The sequence below is a fragment of the Heterodontus francisci genome, chromosome 18 (genome assembly GCF_036365525.1).
Source record: "Heterodontus francisci isolate sHetFra1 chromosome 18, sHetFra1.hap1, whole genome shotgun sequence".
Lineage (NCBI taxonomy): Eukaryota > Metazoa > Chordata > Chondrichthyes > Heterodontiformes > Heterodontidae > Heterodontus > Heterodontus francisci.
The window spans coordinates 77640137-77660843 of NC_090388.1; the positions used below are offsets into that span (position 1 = coordinate 77640137).

At 43.2% G+C, this 20707-nt stretch overlaps 1 protein-coding gene across 1 annotated transcript in view; it reads left to right on the forward strand.

The window, feature by feature from the left end:
- Positions 1-12211: 12211 nt before the first annotated feature.
- The window catches only part of LOC137379741 (transmembrane protein 213-like), a 37481-nt gene continuing 28985 nt past the window's right edge, over positions 12212-20707 (forward strand). Inside the window, exons 1-2 of the mRNA XM_068051052.1 lie at positions 12212-12414; positions 12517-12594. Coding sequence (XP_067907153.1) covers positions 12330-12414; positions 12517-12594 — 163 coding nt within the window. The 5' untranslated portion in view covers positions 12212-12329. The remainder of the gene's footprint in view (positions 12415-12516; positions 12595-20707) is intronic.

The following is a 20707-nucleotide window of genomic DNA, read 5'->3' on the forward strand; positions in this document are numbered from 1 at the left end:
CATTTCAACACTCCCCCCCTGCTCACATCTCTATCCTGGGATTGCTGCAGTGTTCCAGTGAACATCAACGCAAGCTCGAGGAACAGCATCGCATTTACCGATTAGGCACACTACAGCCTGCCGGACTGAACATTGAGTTCAATAATTTCAGAGCGTGACGGGCCCCCCATTTTACTTTTATTTTTAGTTATTTTTTCTTTTTTACATTTTTTTTTGTTTATTTCATTTCATCTTAGTTTGTTCAGTTTGCTTACCCACTGTTTTTTTTCATGTTTGTACTTGCTGCTGTTCAATCCTCAGTCCGTTAACACCTTATCTGTGCTAATGCTTTGTCTTTCAATCTTCTTAATATGTTGATTTTTGATTACTTCATTTGCCCAGATGATAGCAAGTTGAGGAACAACCGAGTAATTTGTACACAGGATGTGGAAGTAGGCAATTTATCCCCAACTGTACTTGGTTATCGCTCCTTATTTTATATTTTTTAAATAAGGAAACTACTGGAAAAAGTAAAGGGGGCAGAATATCTGATAAGCCTGTATTAATCAACAATGCAATAAAATATGGAGATAGTGCTGGTGTTGTTATAGTAGTAATTAAAACCTTGGAGAGTCCTTCTCACTGTTCTTCCCTCCTCTATGCACTCCCTCAAACTGGTCTTGACAGCTATGCTGTCACTACAGGTCTGAACTACAGGGCAGTACAATTTCAGCATTTGTTTTGGATGCTACCATCACTCCTTTTCAGCACATTCTCCAGTTGAAGGCTGTGGAAGGCAAATTCTTCACCTCCAATGGCAAATCTTCTTCCCTAGGATATTCAACCAAGACCGGAACAAATTTAACTCTCTCCTGGGGCACCCTGAGTGCCAACCTCTTTCAGCACTCAAACTCGGGTTTCTCCGATATGAATCTAGAGCTCCTCGTAGTATAGCAGTTCCAAATACGTTTATCATTCCCAATTTCTCCAACTTAGAGCAATCGTGGAATATCCTACAATTTCCCAGTATGCAAAAATATTTACCTGATTATTAGGTAATAGTCACAATGAATGTGCAGAATTCTTGGTGGGAGTAAACTCTTCAAGTACGTCTTTATGATGTCAAATAAATTACGAAAGGAATTTCCAAAAGTTCAGTTGATATGATAGAAATTTACAAAAGATAGGGACAACCCATATGCGGTTCACTTTCACTCATAGTTAGTACAGGAACAAGTTATTTACATTTAAATGCAAGAAACTGAAAAATAGAACAGCTGCCTATTTTTTGGCACTTTGCTGTTGAAGAATCGATTCTTGCAGGGGTACAACTGAATTGATACCAGTACCCCTCTGGTCCCTCACACAAGTGGTCATTGTTCGTGCAAGTCTAGATGGGGTTGGGTGATTGGACAGGAATGGAATCACGATCAAATATGATCATATTCTCACCCAACATCCAGAGTTTCAAGAGAAGTCACTGAACACCCACCAGGAAACAATTCAAAGGGTTCAACAAAAGTAGATTCCAATCAAAAACAAAACCTCATCCAGAAAGACACATCCATTGCTCATTCAGGAAGTTAAGAACAGTACTAGATTAAAAGAAGAGGCTTACAATGTTGCAAAAAATAGTAGCAAGTCTGAGGATTGGGAGTGTTTTAGAAACCAGCAAAGAGCCACCAAAAAGTTGATAAAAAGGGAAAAAATAGAATGAGAGTAAACTAGCCAGCAATATAAAAATAGATTGTAAGAGCTTTTATAAGTATATAAAAAAAGAAGAGAGTAGCTTAGAGGCAGATACAGGAGAAATCATTATGGGGAATGAGGAAATGGCGGAGGCATTGAACAAATATTTTGTGTCAGTCTTCACAGTAATAAACACAAGTTCCATACCAGAAATAGGCAGTAACCTAGGGGCTAGAAAGAGTGAGGAAATTAAGGATATTGATATCAGTCGAGAAAAAGTATTGGAGAAACTTGAGGGACTAAAATCTGACAAGTCCCAGGACCAGATGGCTTACATCCAAGGGTTATAAAAGAGATAGCTGCAGAGATAGTGGATGCGCTAGCTTTGATCTTGTAGAATTCCTTAGATTCAGGAATGGTCCTGTCAGATTGGAAGTTGGCAAATTTTACACTGCTTTTCAATAAAGGAGGTAGAGAGAAAACAGGGAACTACGGGCCAGTTAGCCTAACATCAGTCGTTGAGGAAGATGCTGGAAACTATTATGAAGGAAGTCTTAACATTGCACTTAGAAAAGCATAGTATGATTAGAACAAGTCAGCATGGTTTTACAAAAGGGAGATCCTGTTTGACAAATTTATTAGAGTTTTTTGAGGATGTAACTAGTAGATAAAGGGGAACCAGTAGATGCAGTATACCTGAATTTTGCCACATAAAAGATTAATAGGCAAGATAAGGGCTCATGGTGTTGGGGGTAATATATTAGCGTGGATAGAGGATTGGTTAACAGACAGGAAGAAGAGAGTGGGCGTAAATGGGGCATTTTCAAGTTGGCAGGCAGTGATTGGTGGGGTGCCGCAAGGATCAGTGCTGGGGCCTCATCTATTTACACTCTATATTAATGATTTGGATGAAGAGACAGAGAGTAATGTATCTAAGTTTGCTGATGATACAAAGCTCGGTGGAAAGGTAAGCTGCAGGGACGATGTTGAGAGGCTGCAAAGAGATATAGACAGGTAAAGTGAGTGGGCAACAAGATGGCAAATGGAGTATAATGTAGGGAAGTGTGAAGTTGTTCACTTTGGTCGTAAAAATAAAAAAGCAGAATATTTTTTGAAAGATGTGAAACTGGTAAATGTTGATGTTCAGAGAGAATTAGGGGTACTCGTACAAGGAATGCGCAAAGTTAACATGCAGGTGCAGCAGGATATTAGGAAGGTAAATGGCATGTTGGTTTTATTGCAAGTGGATTGGAGTACAGGAATAAAGAAGTCTTACTAAAATTGTACAGGGCTTTGGTGAGACCGCACCTGGAATACTGTGTGCAGTTTCGGTCTCCACATTTAAGAAAGGATATACTTGCACTGGAGGCAGTTCAGTGAAGATTTACTAAATTGGTCCCTGGGATGAGGGGGTTGTTCAATTATGACAGGCTGAGTAAATTGGGCCTATATTGTCTGGAGCTTAGAAAAATGAGAGGCGATCTAATTGAGGCATACGATATTCTGAAAGGGCTTGATAGGGTAGAAGCTGAGAGATTGTTCCCACTGGTCAGGGAATCTAGAACACGGGGACACTGTCTCAGGATAAGGGGTCAATCATTCAGGATTGAGATGAGGAGAAATTACTTCACTCAAAGGGTTGTGAATCTTTGGAATTCTCTATCCCAGAGGGCTGTGGATGCTCCATCATTGAATACATTTAAGTCTGGGATAGATAGATTTTTGGTCTCACAGGAAATCAAGGGATATGGGGAGTGGGCAGGAAAGTGGAATTGAAACCCAAGATCAGCTATGATCATATTGAATGGCGGAGCAGGCTTGATGGGCCATAGGATCTACTTCTGCTCCTATTTCTTGTGTTCACGAGGAACAGGAACTCAGCTCAGATAGCTACTTTCCTTATCGATAGACAATGAGGCCAATTGTAGCATCCCAATGCTTCCCCGGCTGAGATCAGATAACCTAATAGAGACTGTAAGTTGACTGGGACATTCTGTTTTGTTTGGCTCAGTGTCAAATCGGCTATTGCCTTCAGACATTTTAGCACTGGGGGAGGAAGCTACTTTCTTCTCATAGTAAACTTCACTTTATTGACCTAACTTGGGGTACCTAGATAATATCACAGACTGTATAGCCCAGATTTTAACCTAGTCTACCTGCAGGAAGGGAGGAGGCAGGGGTTAAAATGGCAGGCACATGCAGGCCATTGCCTTCCCACCCTCTGCCATTTTAATTGCTGGAGCCTAATTAAAATGTGAAAGACACGACCCCATGGCATCATTGGTGCAATGATTTTAACATCAGATCTGGAGGCCCACATAGTTCCAAAGCCGACAGTGAAATCTGTTGTAGGGCAAGAGTAGAGACATCCAAGTAAATGAAGCTTTTTAATTTTTTGGAAAGGTTCCTCAGGGGTCCAGAAAGAACAGAGTGCATCTCCCTATCCTGTTGGGAATACTGGGGCCTGCCTACCACAATCTTGCCTTTTCCTCCACCGATTGGCATATGAACTGCAAGCGCCCCCTCCAGACCTTAGCCTTGCGCAAGTGACCATTTCCTTGAGTCCTCAGTGGCATTTGGTTCCCTCCCCAATTCCTCTGCTGCCCGTTGGCCCGGACGTCATCCCTGCCAGCTATAGGTAAGAGACAGATCTGCAGTATGAAAGTGAGGCCATCCCCACTCAATCCACTCCAGGTTAAAATCGGGACATTTGTCTCACAAAATTGACCCCGAGAGTATCAAAAATGCTGGAGAAGCGTACTGGTGTACAAGTAACAAACACGCTGCAATACATGGCTTACAATTAAAAAAAGGGTTACTAGTCTGTACATGAATACAATCATGTGATATTTGTCTCAGGTCTTTGTTAACAGCATTTTCATTTATATCATCCCATTTCTGCCTGCAGTGTGGGATGGATGAACTTACATTTATTTAGCACCCTGTGTTCTAGAGATGCCTCAAAGCACTTCACTACATTACTTAGAGCGTAGTGGCTGTGGTTATGCAGACGAATGTATTTGTAACACCTGGTGTCCAGCGATAAGCTTGAGACAACATTTCCATCTCTTAGTGTTTGCAAAATGCAATTTAATCTCAGCAGCTAGGTTCCTGATGAAGTGTCTCCCCGGATCATTCATTTATCTACTCTATTTACAAATGCTGACATACCTGTTGTACATTTCTACTATTTCTGTTCTTTCAGTTTGCCGTTTTGTTATTTTATCACATGGTTATATTGACCTGGAGCTTGCTGTTAGCAGATTAGTTTTATACTTCACCATCACTGTTGCAAATAGATAGGAAGGAAGGAATTGCATTTCTATCATGCCTTTCACAACTACGGGATGTCCCAAAGTGCTTTACAGCTAATTAAGTACTTTTGAAGTGTAGTCACTGTTGGAATCATGGCAACCGATTTGCACACAACAAGCAGCAATATGATAATGATCAGATAATTGGATTTTGTGATGTTGGTTAAGGGATCAATGTTAGCCAGGACAATGGGGATAACTACCCTGGGACCTTGGTTTAATGTCTCATCCACAAAACCACTGCAGTTGGCCCTGCATGATTGTAAAAGTGTGCAGTTTCAGCAAACTAAGCCAGTCTTAACATGCTTGAAAGGTTCTTCTGTTTTTTCTCTCTTCTCCAATTTTCATCCAAGTGACTGCATGTATCTGTGTGGCTCATCTACTCATTAATACATTTGTAAGTTCACTGTACCTGCTTTTGGTGTCAACCATGGCTCAGTGGTAGCACACTCATTTCTGAGTCAGAAGGCTGTGTTCAAGTCACACTCCAGAGACTTGAGCATAAAATCTTGTCTGACACTCCAGCGCAGCATTGAGGGAGCAGTACAATATCAGAGGTGCTATCATTTGAATGAGATGTTTAACCAAGGGTCTGTTTGCCCTCTCAGGTAGATAAAAGGTCCCATAACACTAGTCAATGAACTGTGTCCTGGCCAATATTTGTACCCCACTACATCGTTAAAGCAGTTATTTGGTCATTATATCACTACTATTGTGGAATCTTGCTGTATTGAAATTTATTGCCGCATCTCCTACATTACAACAGTGACTATACCTCAAAAGTACTTCATTGGCTGCAAAGTACTTTGGGATAACTTGAGTCTATGAAAGGTGCTATATAAATGCAAGTCCTTTCTTTTTTTTCTTTTCAGCAGGAGTCAGTAGATGGGCATTGAGAATAGGAAGCCTGTCTATTTTTTCCCCTTCCTAACCAAAGGTATGAACACCAAATATAGCTCCTCAACTTCTGTATTGACTGGGAAAGTTTACCTCAGTTATGTGGCAACTTTACCCACATAATTCATCTGAATCCTTCTATAATTGCTTGTTATTCTCTACTACTAAATTTTAATTTGCATATTGCCTATAAAAGAGTTGGACTTTGCAGATTCAAAATCACTGCTGTCAATACATAAGATTACAGAGAACATGCACTGTATTCACTTGGGCTAGATTTTGCTGTCAGGAGCAAATTTTGTTACACTTGCATTTGCTCTTTTTATAGGATTTTATACTGGATGTTCCTGTCAGCCAACAGTTAAAAAAAAAAGTACAGCTCTTTCTACAAAGCATGAGACCTGTGTGACCAGGGCAAGAAACTACGTAAGTCCTTAACCAATCAGACTAAAGAATCGTTAATAAGCAACTCAGAGTTTAAATGAGGAAGTGCCAATTAAAATATTGAATTCAATGTTAAATCAGATACAGAAAACAAAATAGAGGGAAAGAAAGATTTGGTTAAGAGAGAGAGATAAAAGCGACAAAGGTTAAAAATTTTTTAATGAAAACTCCAACAATAATTAAAATCTGAAGGAATAGAACTCCACACTTGTAAAAGTTAATTTTCAGTGCCAGAGAGGTTGTTTGACAGTAATTAAGACTTATCATGCCATTAAAAACTAATTTACACTGAAATGGACAAGCCCAACTTCACGCTGTTCCAACTGTTTGAATGCTGAGTCTCTCAGTAAGATACCAGTATAGCAAAACTTCTGGAGGAGCAGGGTAACTCAGACAGAAACTTCCTGATTTCTGCATTTAACTGTGCAAGTGCAGTCACTGGGAGTTGCTGTCTGATTTACACGCTAACAACAGTGACCACTGTTGGCCTCACCTTAACCAAAATCATGCCCTGTACATTCATAAAATAGCACAGGGATAAAGTAAGAGCATAGGGGATATAAGAGCATACACTATAAACATAAAGTAAAACAAAGGGCATACTATATACACTATAAGTATATAATATACGAATATGGGAAATAAAACAGATACATCTTAAATGCATAAAAAGGGAACGGAGAATGCATTATATACGCTATGAATAAGTAAACTATGAGCACACGAGTTAATGCTTAGGCAGCCCCCTTGCTGTGAAAGGCCTCCATACAACCATATCTTAAACCATGCTTCTGATCGCCCCTCCAAGGTGCTTCCTTCTACCTTTTCCCCTCCTACTCAGTGTCGATATTTCTGTAAAGCACTCCGAAAAGTTATCCTATATGTGAGGAACACTAGCTAAACATAATAAATCTTACTTTGTGGACTTAATTTTTTTTCCTCTTAATTGTGCCACATCCTTGCCAAGGAACAGTCGTAGGTATCTTGTCACCCTCTGGTCTCTCTTTCAAGGGACTATACTACAGATATGAGCTGTGATTCCACTGTCGAGGGCATCACACAGCCAAGCCTCATCCTGTCCAAGTTTGATGTTCACACTTGGGCACTTCCAGCAGGAATCACCAACAGAGTGGGGACCCTGAGTTATTTTTCCCTCTCTAACCCACAAGCACTGTCCCACCTGTGGCTGAGATCAGCTAACACCGCACAGAGTAGGGATCAAACCTGGGACAATCCCAGTCTGTATGGCTCATTTATTCATATAAGCTCACTGCCCCATGATTTCCATTGGTCTCTTCTACCTTGTTCACCTTCATTGATTTCTAGTTCCCTTCTCATGTTTGATCAGATATCTACAAAATCTCACTTGCACATCCACATCTCCTTCCTGAGCAACCGTCTCTGACACCGATTTATTCTACGTGGATTCCAACTGAAACTCCACCCTTTGTATTTTGGATCTGCCCACAATTACAGCTAACTACCAGACATTCAGCATTCCTCGAACTGCCGTTCTCGCTGCATTCTGAGATTGACGCTCAATGCCATGCACCACCATATGCACGCTCTTGACCTCTCTCTTCAGCAGCACCAACTCACTCTATCACAAAGCTGTCCTGGTCCACAGTTTCATTTCATTCTTCATCTCATCCAGCACTTTAACAAAAGCCTTTTTTCCTTCCTTTCAGATGTGAAGGATTGCAAACTACAACAACTCATGGACACCAACACTGCTCTGGATCCTTCTACCCCTTCACTTGCCTCTGACCCCATCCCTTCTTCCAATCTCATCCCTTGCTGTGTGTTCACCCTCCAACTTTTCCCTTTCTGACTCTGAATGATTCATCCTTAGCAAAGGCCTCAGCTTTGTCCTCATATACCCCGACCTCAATTAATTTCAAGCTCAGCACGACGCTGATTTCTTCTTCCGTCGCCTTTTCTCTGCACCCACTTCTTTAACCAGGAATCCTCCCCCACCCCCAGGCAATGGACACTTTTACCCATCTCCAGTATTCTACATTCACCTGGACCCCTCCCTCTGGCCTTTTACCCTCTCCAGATCTTTTAATTTAGACTGCTGGCGTGACATTGGCAGTCTCAATTTCTCTGCTCCTCTCACTCACTCTAACCTGTCTCCCTCTGAATTTGCAGCACTCCCATCTCTGAGGTCCAATCCTAACATCATCATCAAACTTGCTGACAAAGGTAATGCTGTTGTTGTCTGGCGTACCGACCTCTACCTAGCAGAGACCGAACACTAACTCTCGGACACTTCCTTTTACCTCCCCCTGGACTATGACCCCACCACAGAGCATCAAGCCATTGTTTCCAGGACTGTCACTGACCTGGTCTCCTCTGTAGATCTTCCCTCTATGGTCTCCAACCTCATAGTCCCCAACCCCAAACAGCCCACTTCTACCTCCTTCCCAGAATCCACAAATAGGACTGCCTTGGTGTGGTCCACTGCCCCAGTCAACTGATTTTTTCTCTCAACTCTACTTTTTCTCCCTTGTCCAGTCTCTTCCCACGTACATAGGTGACTACAAGGATGTCCTTAAAGCCTCCCTGAAAAAATGTGACATCTCCACTGAGGAATCTCTTGCCTGAGACCACCCAAAATGGAGAAGAAGGATCTGCGAAGGTGCCAGCCAGTTCGAACAATGTCGACATGGCCAGGCAGCGACCAAGTGCAAACAGTGGAAGGAGCGTTTGGAAATTTGAGCACCTCTTTCACTTGCCTCACCAACTCCACCTGCCCCACCTGTGGCAGAGTGTGCAGATCCAGAATTTGACTATTCAGTCACCTAAGGACCCACAACCCTGGAGTGGAAGAAAGTCATCCTTGTTCCCAAGGGACTGCCTAAGAAGAAGAAGGACATAAGTGACTCTTCCTATGTCCTCCATCACTTTAACAGTTTCCAGTTTCCTGACCCTGTCTCCTTTTCACCATGGATGTCCAATTCCTCCACACCCCACCAGGATGGACTGAGAGCTCTCCGTTTCTTTCTTGAATGGAGGCCCAGCCAGTCCCCATCCACCACCACCCTCCTCCACCTGGTTGAACTTGTTCGCACATTGAACAACTTCTCCTTCAGCTCCACTCACTTCCTTCAAATAAAAGATGTTGCTATGGGTACCCACACGGGTGTTAGCTATGCCTTCCTTTTTGTGGGATATGTGGAATATTCTTTGTTTCAGTTCTAGTCAGGCCCCCTCCCTCACCTCTTTTTATGGTACACTTATCACTGTATCAGTGCCATTTTCTTGCTCTCATCCTGAACTGGAAAATTTCATCGACTTTGATCCCAATTTCCATCCTTCTCTTGCCTATCACCGACTCTTCCCTTCCCTTCCTGGACTTCTCTGTCTCCTTTCTGGGGATAAGCTGTCAACCAATATTCACTCTGACTCCTACAGCTACCTTGACTATATTTTGCCACACCCCACTTCCTGTAAGGACTCTATTCCATTCTCCCAGTTTCTCCATCTCTGTTGTATCTATTGGGATGATGCAACCTTCCATGCTAGTGCTTCCAATATGTGTTCCTTTGTCCTCAACCGGGGTTTCACCCCCACCTTAATTTACCGTCTGTTCTATTTCATGCACTCCTGTTCTCACTCCTTCCCCTCACTCCCAGAACCATGACAGGGTTTCCCTTATCCTCACCTTCCACTCCACCAGCCTCCATTTTCAACAGATCATTTTCCACAACCTCCAGCATGATGCCACCACCAAACACAATTTCCCTCCCCTTTCAGAATTCCAAAGGGACTGTTCCCTTTGTGATAACCGGGTCCACTCCTCAGTCACCCACAACACTCCCTCCCTTTCCTATGCACCTTTCCATGCAAGTACAGAAGATGCAACACCTGTCCTTGTACCTCCTCCCTTCTCACCGTCCAAGGCTCTAAGCACTTCTTCCAGGAGAAACATCGATTTACTTGCACTTCTTTCAATTTAGTATATTGTATTTGCTGCTCACTATGTGGTCTCCTCTACATTGGGGAGACCAAACTCAGACATACGTACATACAAACATACGAATTAGGACCAGGAGTAGGCCACTTGGTCCCCCGAGCCTGCTCTGTCATTCAATAAGTTCATGGCTGAACTGATTTCTCCACATTACCACCTATCCCCGATAACCTTTCACCTCCTTGCTTATCAAGAATCTATCTACCTCTGCCTTAAAAATATTCAAAGACTCTGCTTCCACCGCCTTTTGAGGAAGAGCGTTCCAAAGACTCACAACCCTCAGAGAAAAAATTTCTCCTCATCTCTGTCTTAAGTGGGCGACCCCTTATTTTTAAACAGTGACCCCTAGTTCTAGTTTCTCTCACAAGGGGAAACATCCTTTCCACATCCACCCTGTCAAGACCTCTCAGGATCTTATATGTTTCATTCAAGTCACCTCTTACTCTTCTAAATTCTGGTGGATACAAGCCTAGCCTGTCCAATCTTTCCTCAAGACAGCATGCCCAATTCAGGTATAAGTCTAGTAAACTTTCTTTGAATTGCTTCCAATGTATTTACATCCTTCCTTAAATAAGGAGACCAATACTGTACACAGTACTCCAGATGTGGTCTCACCAAAGCCCTGCATAGCTGAAGCATAACCTCCCTACTTTTGTATTCAATTTCCCTCATGATAAACAATAACATCCTATTAGCTTTCCTAATTATGTGCTGTACCAGCATACTAACCTTTTGTGATTCATGCACTAAGACACCCAGATCCCTCAGCATCTCAGAGCTCCGCAATCTCTCACCATTTAGGTAATATACTTCTTTGTTATTCTTCCTGCCAAAATGGACAACTTCGCATTTTCCCACATAATACTCTATCTGCCAGATTTTTGCCCATTCAATTAACCTATCTATATCCCTATGTAGCCTCCTTATGTCCTCTTCACAACCTACTTTCCTACAGGATGACCACTTTGCAGAACACTTCTATTCAGACCGCTAGCATGACCCGAGCTTGTCATTTTAATTCTCCACCCTGCTGTCACACTGACCTTTCTGTCCTTGGGCTCCTGCAGTGTTCCAATGAAGCTCAACGCAAGCTCGACGAACAGCACCTCATCTTTTAACTGGACTCAACATTGAGTTTGACAATTTTAGATCATAAAATGGAGAAGGGGGCAGGGGTTGTTTCTTTCTCTTTGCTAATTTTTTCTGCTCTTGTTTCTTGCTTATTTCCTTTTGTTCTTTCCCCCCCCTCCCCTCCCCTTCACTTGCTCAAAACCTATTATATTACTAACTTTTCAGAGTTCTGATGAAAGGTCACAGACCTGAAACATTACTGTTTCTCTCTCCACAGATGCTGCCAGATCTAGGCTGGCATATTAGTGCAGTACTGACAGTCTCCCCTCTCAGGTGGATGTAAAAGATCCAATGGCACTTTACAGAAGAGCAGGAGAGTTCTCCCTGCTGTCCTGGCCAATATTTATCCCTCAACCAACATCAGTAAAACAGACTACCTGATCATGATTGCATTGCTGTGTTTGGAACCTTGCTGTGTGCAAATTGGCTGCCACGTTTCCTGCACTATAGCAGCATCAACTGTCAAAAATACTTTACTTGCTGGCCTGGGGACATTTTGATATTGTGAGATGCAAGTTCTTTCCTTTTGAACAACAGGTAACTTAAATAATGCAGGTCTATGTGGGAACAATATATGGTACTGAGCGGAGCATGCAAGGAGAAAATTGTAGCTACCCACTGAATTCTTCCAATGCACCATGTTAATTGTCTTAACTCATTCCCCAATTGTGCAATCTCTAACGAAATTGCAGTCTCGCTTGATTGCAGTCAATTGTCCGTTTCCAGTTAGTGCTGGGCAGGGAAAGGCCACTTTGACAGTTTGGAGGTGTGGCTAAATCACAGACTGAACGTGAAGTTTTTTTTCTCTGAGTGTTTAAAGGGACATTGTTAAGCATAGACGAAGATAAAAGGACTGGACCGAGGAAGACCCGTAATCCACTTGTTGCCTCCTCCCAATTATGGATCTCAGATCTGTGAGCTGTTGCAATGTAATCATTCTTTGTTTGGTTTTGCTCTGTGTCGACTGGGTTTCAGCCACAGCTGGTAAGCGTTCAGATACTGTCAACTTGCAAGTGTTTCTAATGTCATTTTATCAACAGTTTTTAATTAGCTCCGAAGAAACTGGAGAATTGTTTTTTTTTCCAGAACAAGCGGTAACTTCACTCGACAGTAACATCAGATTAACAGAGTCCAGTCGACACAGTATGGATCAGTGTGAACAGTGTGAGTATGACCGGGGTAGAATGCTACACCAGTTTTAACATAAAATAGTGAGCAAAAGGATTTATGTACGCATAAATTGTAAACTTGTACATCGTGAACAGACTTACAACTTGCAGAGGAAACTCCCCCCACCCCACATACTAGCTCACCAGTTGGAGGTGAAGCAAATGGGTCATGCTGCAATTTAAAAAAAAAAAATAAGCAGCTTCAGATTAAATTATATGCTTTAGAAAAACTCCGATTAATAATGCTTTGGAATACCCGTCAGAGTATTAGGATGCCCTGAGAGGTCATGTTATGTAAAGGCGTGATCTATAATTGGATCTCAAACATCCACCCTGTAGCTTGGCAGGAGTTAATAGACAAGTTGGTCTTGGGGCTACAGTTATGCCAATACAAAGGTGTTTAGGGTGTACAATGATGCAGAAGTGGCATTATAACTTGGAAGTTAGAAAGGATTAGAAATGACTTTGGGACATCCTAAAAGTGCTTTTCAGCTCATTAAGTATTTCTGATGTGTAGCAGTTGTAATGTAGGAAATGCAGTAGTCAATTTGCCACATCAAGGTCCCACAAACAACAATGTGATCATGACTATTGGAAATGTTAACTCAGCCCATTTTGTCATTGCTATATTTTGAAATGTACAAATTGCATCAAGGGTGAAATATTATTCCAGGCACTCCTCTGTTCTTGGCACTTTTTATATCTACTGGTACCATGAGCCTCTTGGTATCTAGAGGAGCTTATCTCATAGAATGGACAGCAAGTCAATAATAAACTAATTCACTCGTCAGAATATCTTTTACGGCAAGCTTTCCCCCTGCAGTAACTCTACACTGTTATAGTACAGAGTTTTGCTGATTACAGACACTCAAGTCTCTCGATTAGCTGCATTCCTGGTGTAACCTACAGCACTGTAAATATGAACATATGAATTTGGAGCAGGAGTAGGCCATTTGGCTCCTTTGAGCCTGCTCCACCATTTAATAAGATAATGGCTGATCTGATTGTGGCCTCAACTCCACTTTCCTGCCTACCCCGATACCCTTTGACTCCCTTGTTCGTCCAGAATTCATCTACCTCTGCCTTAAAAATATTCAGTGACCCTGCCTCCACTACTCTCTCGGGCAGAGAGTTCCAAAGACTCAGAAGTCTGAGAAAAAAATTCTCTATCTCTGTCTTAAATGGAGGACCCCTTATTTTTAAACTGTGTCCCCTAGTTCTAGTCTGTCCCACAAGGGAAAATGTCCTTTCAGCATCTATCCTGTCAAGTCCCCTCAGGATCTTGTATGTTTCAATAAGATCACCCCTCATCCTTCTAAACTCAAGGAATACAGACCTGTCCGATGTTGCTTCATAAGATGGCACCACCCCGCCCCCACCACCCTCCCCGCCCCCCAGGTATCAGTCAAGGAGACCAAAACTGTATACAGTACTCCAGATGTGGTCTCACCAATACCCTATACAACTTAGCCATACAAGACAACATTCTATTTGCTTTCCTAATCACTAGCTGTATCTGCATACCAACCTTTTGAGACTTATATATTGGGACACCCAGACCCCTCTGTACCTAGGAACATAGGAGCAGGAGTAGGCCTTTCAGCCCAATGAGCCTGCTGTGCCATTCAATATGATCATGGCTGATCATCCACTTCAATGCCTTTTTCCCCACACTATCCTCATATCCCTTTGTCATTGATATTTAGAAATCTGTCAATCTTTGCTTTAAACATACTCAATGACTGAGCTTCCACAGCCCTCTGGGGTAGAGAATTCCAAAGATTCACAACCCTCCTGAGTAAAGATATTTCTCCATCTCTGTCTTAAGTGGCTTCCCCCTATTTTGAAATTGTGACTGCTGATTCTAGACTCTCTCCAGACAGGGGAAACATCTTAGCTGCATCTACCCTGTCTATCCTTTTAAGTATTTTGTAAGCTTCAATGAGATCACCTCTCATGCTTTGAAACTCTAGAGAATACAGGCCCAGTTTCCCCAATCTCTCTTCATAGGACAGTCCCACCATCCCAGGAACAAGTCTGGCGAACCTTCGTTGCACTCCTTCTATGGCAATAATAACCTTCCTAAGGTGAGGGGACCAAAACTGCACACAGTACTCCATGTGCGGTCTAACCAAGGTTATATACAATTGAAGCAAGACTTCGCTACTCTGTACTCAAATCCTCTTGTGATAAAGGCTAACCTACCATTAGCCTTCCTAATTGCTTGCTGCACCTAGATTTCAGTGTTAGATTTCAGTGAGTTCTGCAATTTCTTGCCATTTAAATAATATGCTGATTTACTATTCTTCCTGCATTTTAAATATATTCAAGAAGGAGATAGATATATTAATGCCAAAGGGATCAAGGGATATGGGGAGAAAGTGGGAACAGTGTACTGAATTAGATGATCAGTCATGTCATCTTTGAATGGCGGAGCAGGCCCAAGGGTTGAATGGCCTACTCCTGCTCCTATTTTCTATGTTTCCTGCCGAAGTGGATAAGTTCACGTTTTCCACACGATATTCCATTTGCTGAATTTTTGCCCACTCACTTAACCTTTGCAGACTCCTTATGTCCTCTTGACAACTTAGTTTCCTACCTATCTTTGTGCTGTCAGCAAATTTAGCCACCATACATTCAGTCCCTTCATCCAAATCATTGATATAAATTGTAATTAGTTAAGGTCCCAGCAGTGATCCCTGTGGCACTCCACTCGGAACATTAGGGCGGCACAGTGGCGCAGTGGTTAGCACCGCAGCCTCACAGCTCCAGTGACCCGGGTTCAATTCTGGGTACTGCCTGTGTGGAGTTTGCAAGTTCTCCCTGTGTCTGCGTGGGTTTCCTCCAGGTGCTCTGGTTTCCTCCCACAAGCCAAAAGACTTGCAGGTTGGTAGGTAAATTGGCCATTATAAATTGCCCCTAGTATAGGTAGGTGGTAGGGAAATATAGGGACAGGTGGGGATGTGGTAGGAATATGGGATTAGTGTAGGATTAGTATAAATGGGTGGTTGATGGTCGGCACAGACTCAGTGGGCCGAAGGGCCTGTTTCAGTGCTGTATCTCAAAAACTAAAACCCAAAAATGACCCTTTTATGCCTGTTTCCTGTTAGTTAACCAATCCTCTATCCATGTTAATATGTCATCCCCAATGCCATGACCTCTTATTTTGCTTAGTAACCTCTGTGGCACCTTATCAAATGCCTTCTGGAAATCTAAGTATAGCATATCCACAGGTTCCCCTTTATCCCCATTGTTTGTTACTACCTCAAAGAATGCCAATAAATTAGTCAAACATGATTTCCCTTTCATAAAACCACGTTGACTCTGCCTGATTGCATTGCAATTTTCTACATGCCCCATTATAACCTCCTTAATAATAGATTCCAGCATTTTCCCTATGACAGATGTTGAGCTAACTGGCCTGTAGTTTCCTGCTTTCTGTCTCCTTGTTTCTTGGAGAGGGAGCACATTTGTTGTTTTTCAATCTGATGGGACTTTTCCAGAATCTAGAACTTTGAAAAATTAAAACCAAAGCATCTATTATCTCAGCCACCTCTTTAAGACCCTAGGATGAAGTCTATCAGGACCTCTGGACTTGTCAGCTTTTTATTTTTATTTAGAGATACAGCATTGAAACAGGCCCTTTGGCCCACGGAGTCTGTGCTGACCAAGAACCACCCATTTATATTAACCCTACAGTAATCCCATATTCCCTACCACCTACCTACACTAGGGGCAATTTACAATGGCCAATTTACCTATCAACTGCAAGTCTTTGGTGGTGGGAGGAAACCGGAGCACCTGGCGAAAACCCATGTGGTCAAAGGGAGAACTTGCAAACTCTGCACAGGCAGTACCCAGAATTGAACCCGGGTCCCTGGAGTTGAGGCTGTGGTGCTAACCACTGTGCTGCCCCTTTTTCAGTACCCTTTCACTGGTGATTTTAATTGTTTTGAGTTCCTCCCTCCCTTTTACCTCCTGATTCACAATTATTTCTATAATGTTATTTGTATCCTCTACAGTGAAGACAGATGGGCAATAAATGGAATAGTGTAGGTCAGATGGTTTCACAGGTCGGTGCAACATCGAGGGCTGAAGGGCCTGTACTGCGCTGTAATGTTCTAATGTTAAATGCTGGCCTGGCCAGTGATGCCCACATCCCATGAATGAATAAGAAAAATTGTTCAATTCATCTGCTATCTTCTTTTCCATTATTAATTGCACAAACTCACTTTCTAGAGGACAAATGCTCACTTTACTTTTCTTTTTTAAATACCTGTACAAACTAATACTGTTTTTATATTTCTAGCTAGCTTTCTCTTGTACTCTAATTTCACTGTCCTTTATTAACCTTAGTCATTCTTTGCTATACTGAATATTCTGTCCAATCTTCTGACCTACCACTCATCTTTGCGGAATCATATGCTTTTTCTTTCAATTCGATACTGTCTTTAACTCCTTTGTTTGCCACGGATGGCGTGTCCTTCCCTTAAAGTCTTTCTTTCTCAATGGAATGCATCTTTTCTGAGTATTCTGAATTATCTCCTTAAATGTCTGTTGCTACATCTCTACTGACCTATCCCTTAATCTAATTTGTCAGTTTACTTTAGCCAGCTTTGTCTTCCTGCCCTCATAATTGCCCTTATTTAAAACACTAGTGTTAGATTCACCCTTCTCTCCCTCAAATGTGAAATTTGATCATATGATCACTGCTACCTCGGGGTGCTTTCACTATAAGGTAATTAATTAATCCTGCCTCATTGCACAGTACCCATCTGGTTCACTAATGTCCTTTTTAGGGAAAGAAATCTGCCATCCTTACCAGGTCTGGCCTACATGTGACTCCAGACCTACAGCAATGTAGTTGACTCTTAAATGCCCTCTGAAATGGCCCAGTAAGCCACTCTGTTGTATTAAACCGCTACAAAGTGTAAGAAAAGGAATGAAACCAGACGGACAACCTGGCATCGACCTAGGCACTGGAAACGATAATGGCAAACCCAGCCCTGCCGACCCTGCAAAGTTTCTGCTTACTACCATCTGGGAGCTTGTGCCAAAATTGGGACAGCTGTCCCACAGACTAGTCAAGCAACAGCCTGACATAGTCATACTCTCAGAGTCATACATTACAATGTCCCTCACACCACCATTACCATCTCTGGGTAGTCCTGTCCCACTGCAAGGCAGACCCAGCAGAGGTGCCAGCACAGTGGTATACAGCTGGGAGGGAGTTGCCCTGGGAGTCCTCAACATTGAATCTGGACCCCATGAAGTCTCAAGGCATCAAGTCAAACATGGGCAAGGAACACCCCTGCTGATTACCAATAACTGCCTCCCCTTGGCTGATGAATCAGTGCTTCTCCATTTTGAACACCAATTTGAAGAAGCACTAAGGTTAGCAAGGGCACAGAATGCACTCTGGATGGGGGACTTCAATGCCCATCACCAAGAGTGGCTTGGTAGCACCACTATGTACTGAGCTGGCTGAGTCCTAAAGGACATATCTGTTAGACTGGGTATGCAGCAGGTGATGAGAGAACTAACCTGAGGGGAAAAACCTACTTGACCTTGTCCTCACCAATCTAGCTGTTGCAGATGCATCTGTCCATGACAGTATTGATAGGAATGACCACCACACAGACCTTGTGGTGACAAAAGTCCTGTCTTCACATAGAGGATACCTACCATTGTGTTGTGTGGTACTATCACCATCTAAATGGGATAATTTTGAACAGACTTAGCAACTCAAAACTGGGCATCTGAGGTGCTGTGGGCCATTAGCAGCAGTACTCAACCACACTCTAACCTCGTAGCCTGGCATATCCTCCACTCTACCATTACCATCAAGATGGGGGACCAACCCTGGTTCCATGAAGAGTGCAGGAGGGCATGCCAGGAGCAACACCAGGCATACCTAAAAATGAAGAGCCTGGTGAAGCTGCAACCCAGGATTATTTGCACACCAAACAGTGGAAGCAGCATGTGATAGACAGGGTTAAGTGATCCCACAATCAACAGATCAGATCTAAGCTCTGCAGTCCTGTCTCATCCAGTCATAAATGGTGGTGGACAATTAAACAACTGACAGGAGGAGGAGACTCGACAAATAACCCCATACTCAATGATGGGGGAATCCAGCAATCAGTGCAAAAGACAAGGCTGAAGCATTTGCATCCATCTTCAGCCAGACATGCTGAGTGGATGATCCATCTTGGCCTCCTCCCTGAGGTCCTCAGCATCACAGATGCCAGTTGTCAGCCGATCCCATTCACTCCACATGATATCAAGAAACTGCTGAAGGCACTGGATATTGCAAGGACTATGGGCCCTGACAACATTCTGGCAATAGTACTGAAGACTTGTGCTCCAGAACGAGCTGTGCCCTTGGCCAAGCTGTGCCCTTGGCCAAGCTGTTCCAGTACAGCTACAACACTGGCAAGTACCTGGCAATGTGGAAAATTTGCCCATGTCTTGTACACAAAGCAGGAAAAATCCAACCCACCCTATCAGTCTACACTCTATCAGCAAAGTTTAGTTTAGAGATACAGCACCGAAACAGGCCCTTTGGCCCACCGAGTCTGTGCTGACAATCAACCACCCATTTATGCTAATCCGATATTCCTACCACATCCCCACCTGTCCCTATATTTCCCTACCACCTACCTATACTAGGGGCAATTTATAATGGCCAATTTACCTACCAACCTGCAAGTCTTTTGGCTTGTGGGAGGAAACCGGAGCACCCGGAAAAAACCCACGCAGACACAGGGAGAACTTGCAAACTCCACACAGGCAGCACCCAGAATTGAACCCGGGTCGCTGGAGCTGTGAGGCTGCGGTGCTAACCACTGCCACTGTGATGGAAGAGGTTGTCGACAGTGCTATCAAGTGGCACTTGTTCAGCAATAACCTGCTCAGTAACATTGAGTTTGGATTCTGCCTGGGCTGCTCAGCTCCTGACATTACAGCCTTGGTCCAGACATGGACAAAAGAGCTGAACCCAAGAGGTGAGGTGAGAGTGACTGCCCTTGACGACAAGGCAGCATGTGACTGAGAATGGCATCAAAGAGCCCTAGCAAAACTGGAATCAGGGGGAATATTCTCCACTAGTTGGAGTCATACCTAGCACAAAGGTGGTTGGAGGTCAATCATCGCAGTCCCAGGAATTGCTCAGGGTGGTGTCCTAGGTCCAACCATCTTCAGCTGCTTCATCAATGACCTTCCCTCCATCATAAGGTCAGAAGTGGGGATGTTCACTGTGCAATGTTCAGCATCATTCGCAACTCCTCAGATACTGAAGCAGTCTGTGTCCAGATGCAGCAAGACCTGAAAACATCCAGGCTTGGGCTAATAAGTGGCAAGCAGCATTTGCACCACACAAATGCCAGGCAATGACCATCTCCAACAAGGGAATCTAACCATCTCCCTTTGACATTCAATGGCATTACCATTACTGAATCCCGCACTATCAACATCCTGGGGGTCACCATTGACTGGAAACTGAAATGGACCAGCCACATAAATACTGCAGCCAGAAGAGCAGACCCGAGCTAGGAATTTTGTGGCGAGTAACTCACCACCTGATTCCCCAAAGCCTGTCCATCTACAAGGCACAAATCAGGAGTGTGATGGAATGCTCTCCACTTGCCTGGATGGGTGCAGCTCCAACAACACAAGAAGTTTGACACCATCCAGGACAAAGCCTGCTTGATTGGCACCCCAACCACCACCTTCAACATTCACTGCCTTCACCACCGATGCACAGTGGCAGCAGTGTGCATCATTTACAAAATGCACTGCAGCAACTCCCCAAGGCTTCTTTGGCAGCACCTTCCAGCCCATGACCTCCATCATCTAGATGGACAAGGGCAGCAAATGCATGGAACACCACCACCTGCAAGCTCCCCTCCAAGCTACATACCATCCTGACTTGGAACCATATCACTTTTGCTGGGTCAAAATCCTGAAACCCTCTCTCAACTCATCATCCAGGTTACCTTTGCCAATCTGATTCATCCAATTTATATGTAGATTAAAATCGCCCATGAATATTCATATATTTCTCTCAAGCACCCATTATTTCATCCTGCATATCCAAACTGATTCTA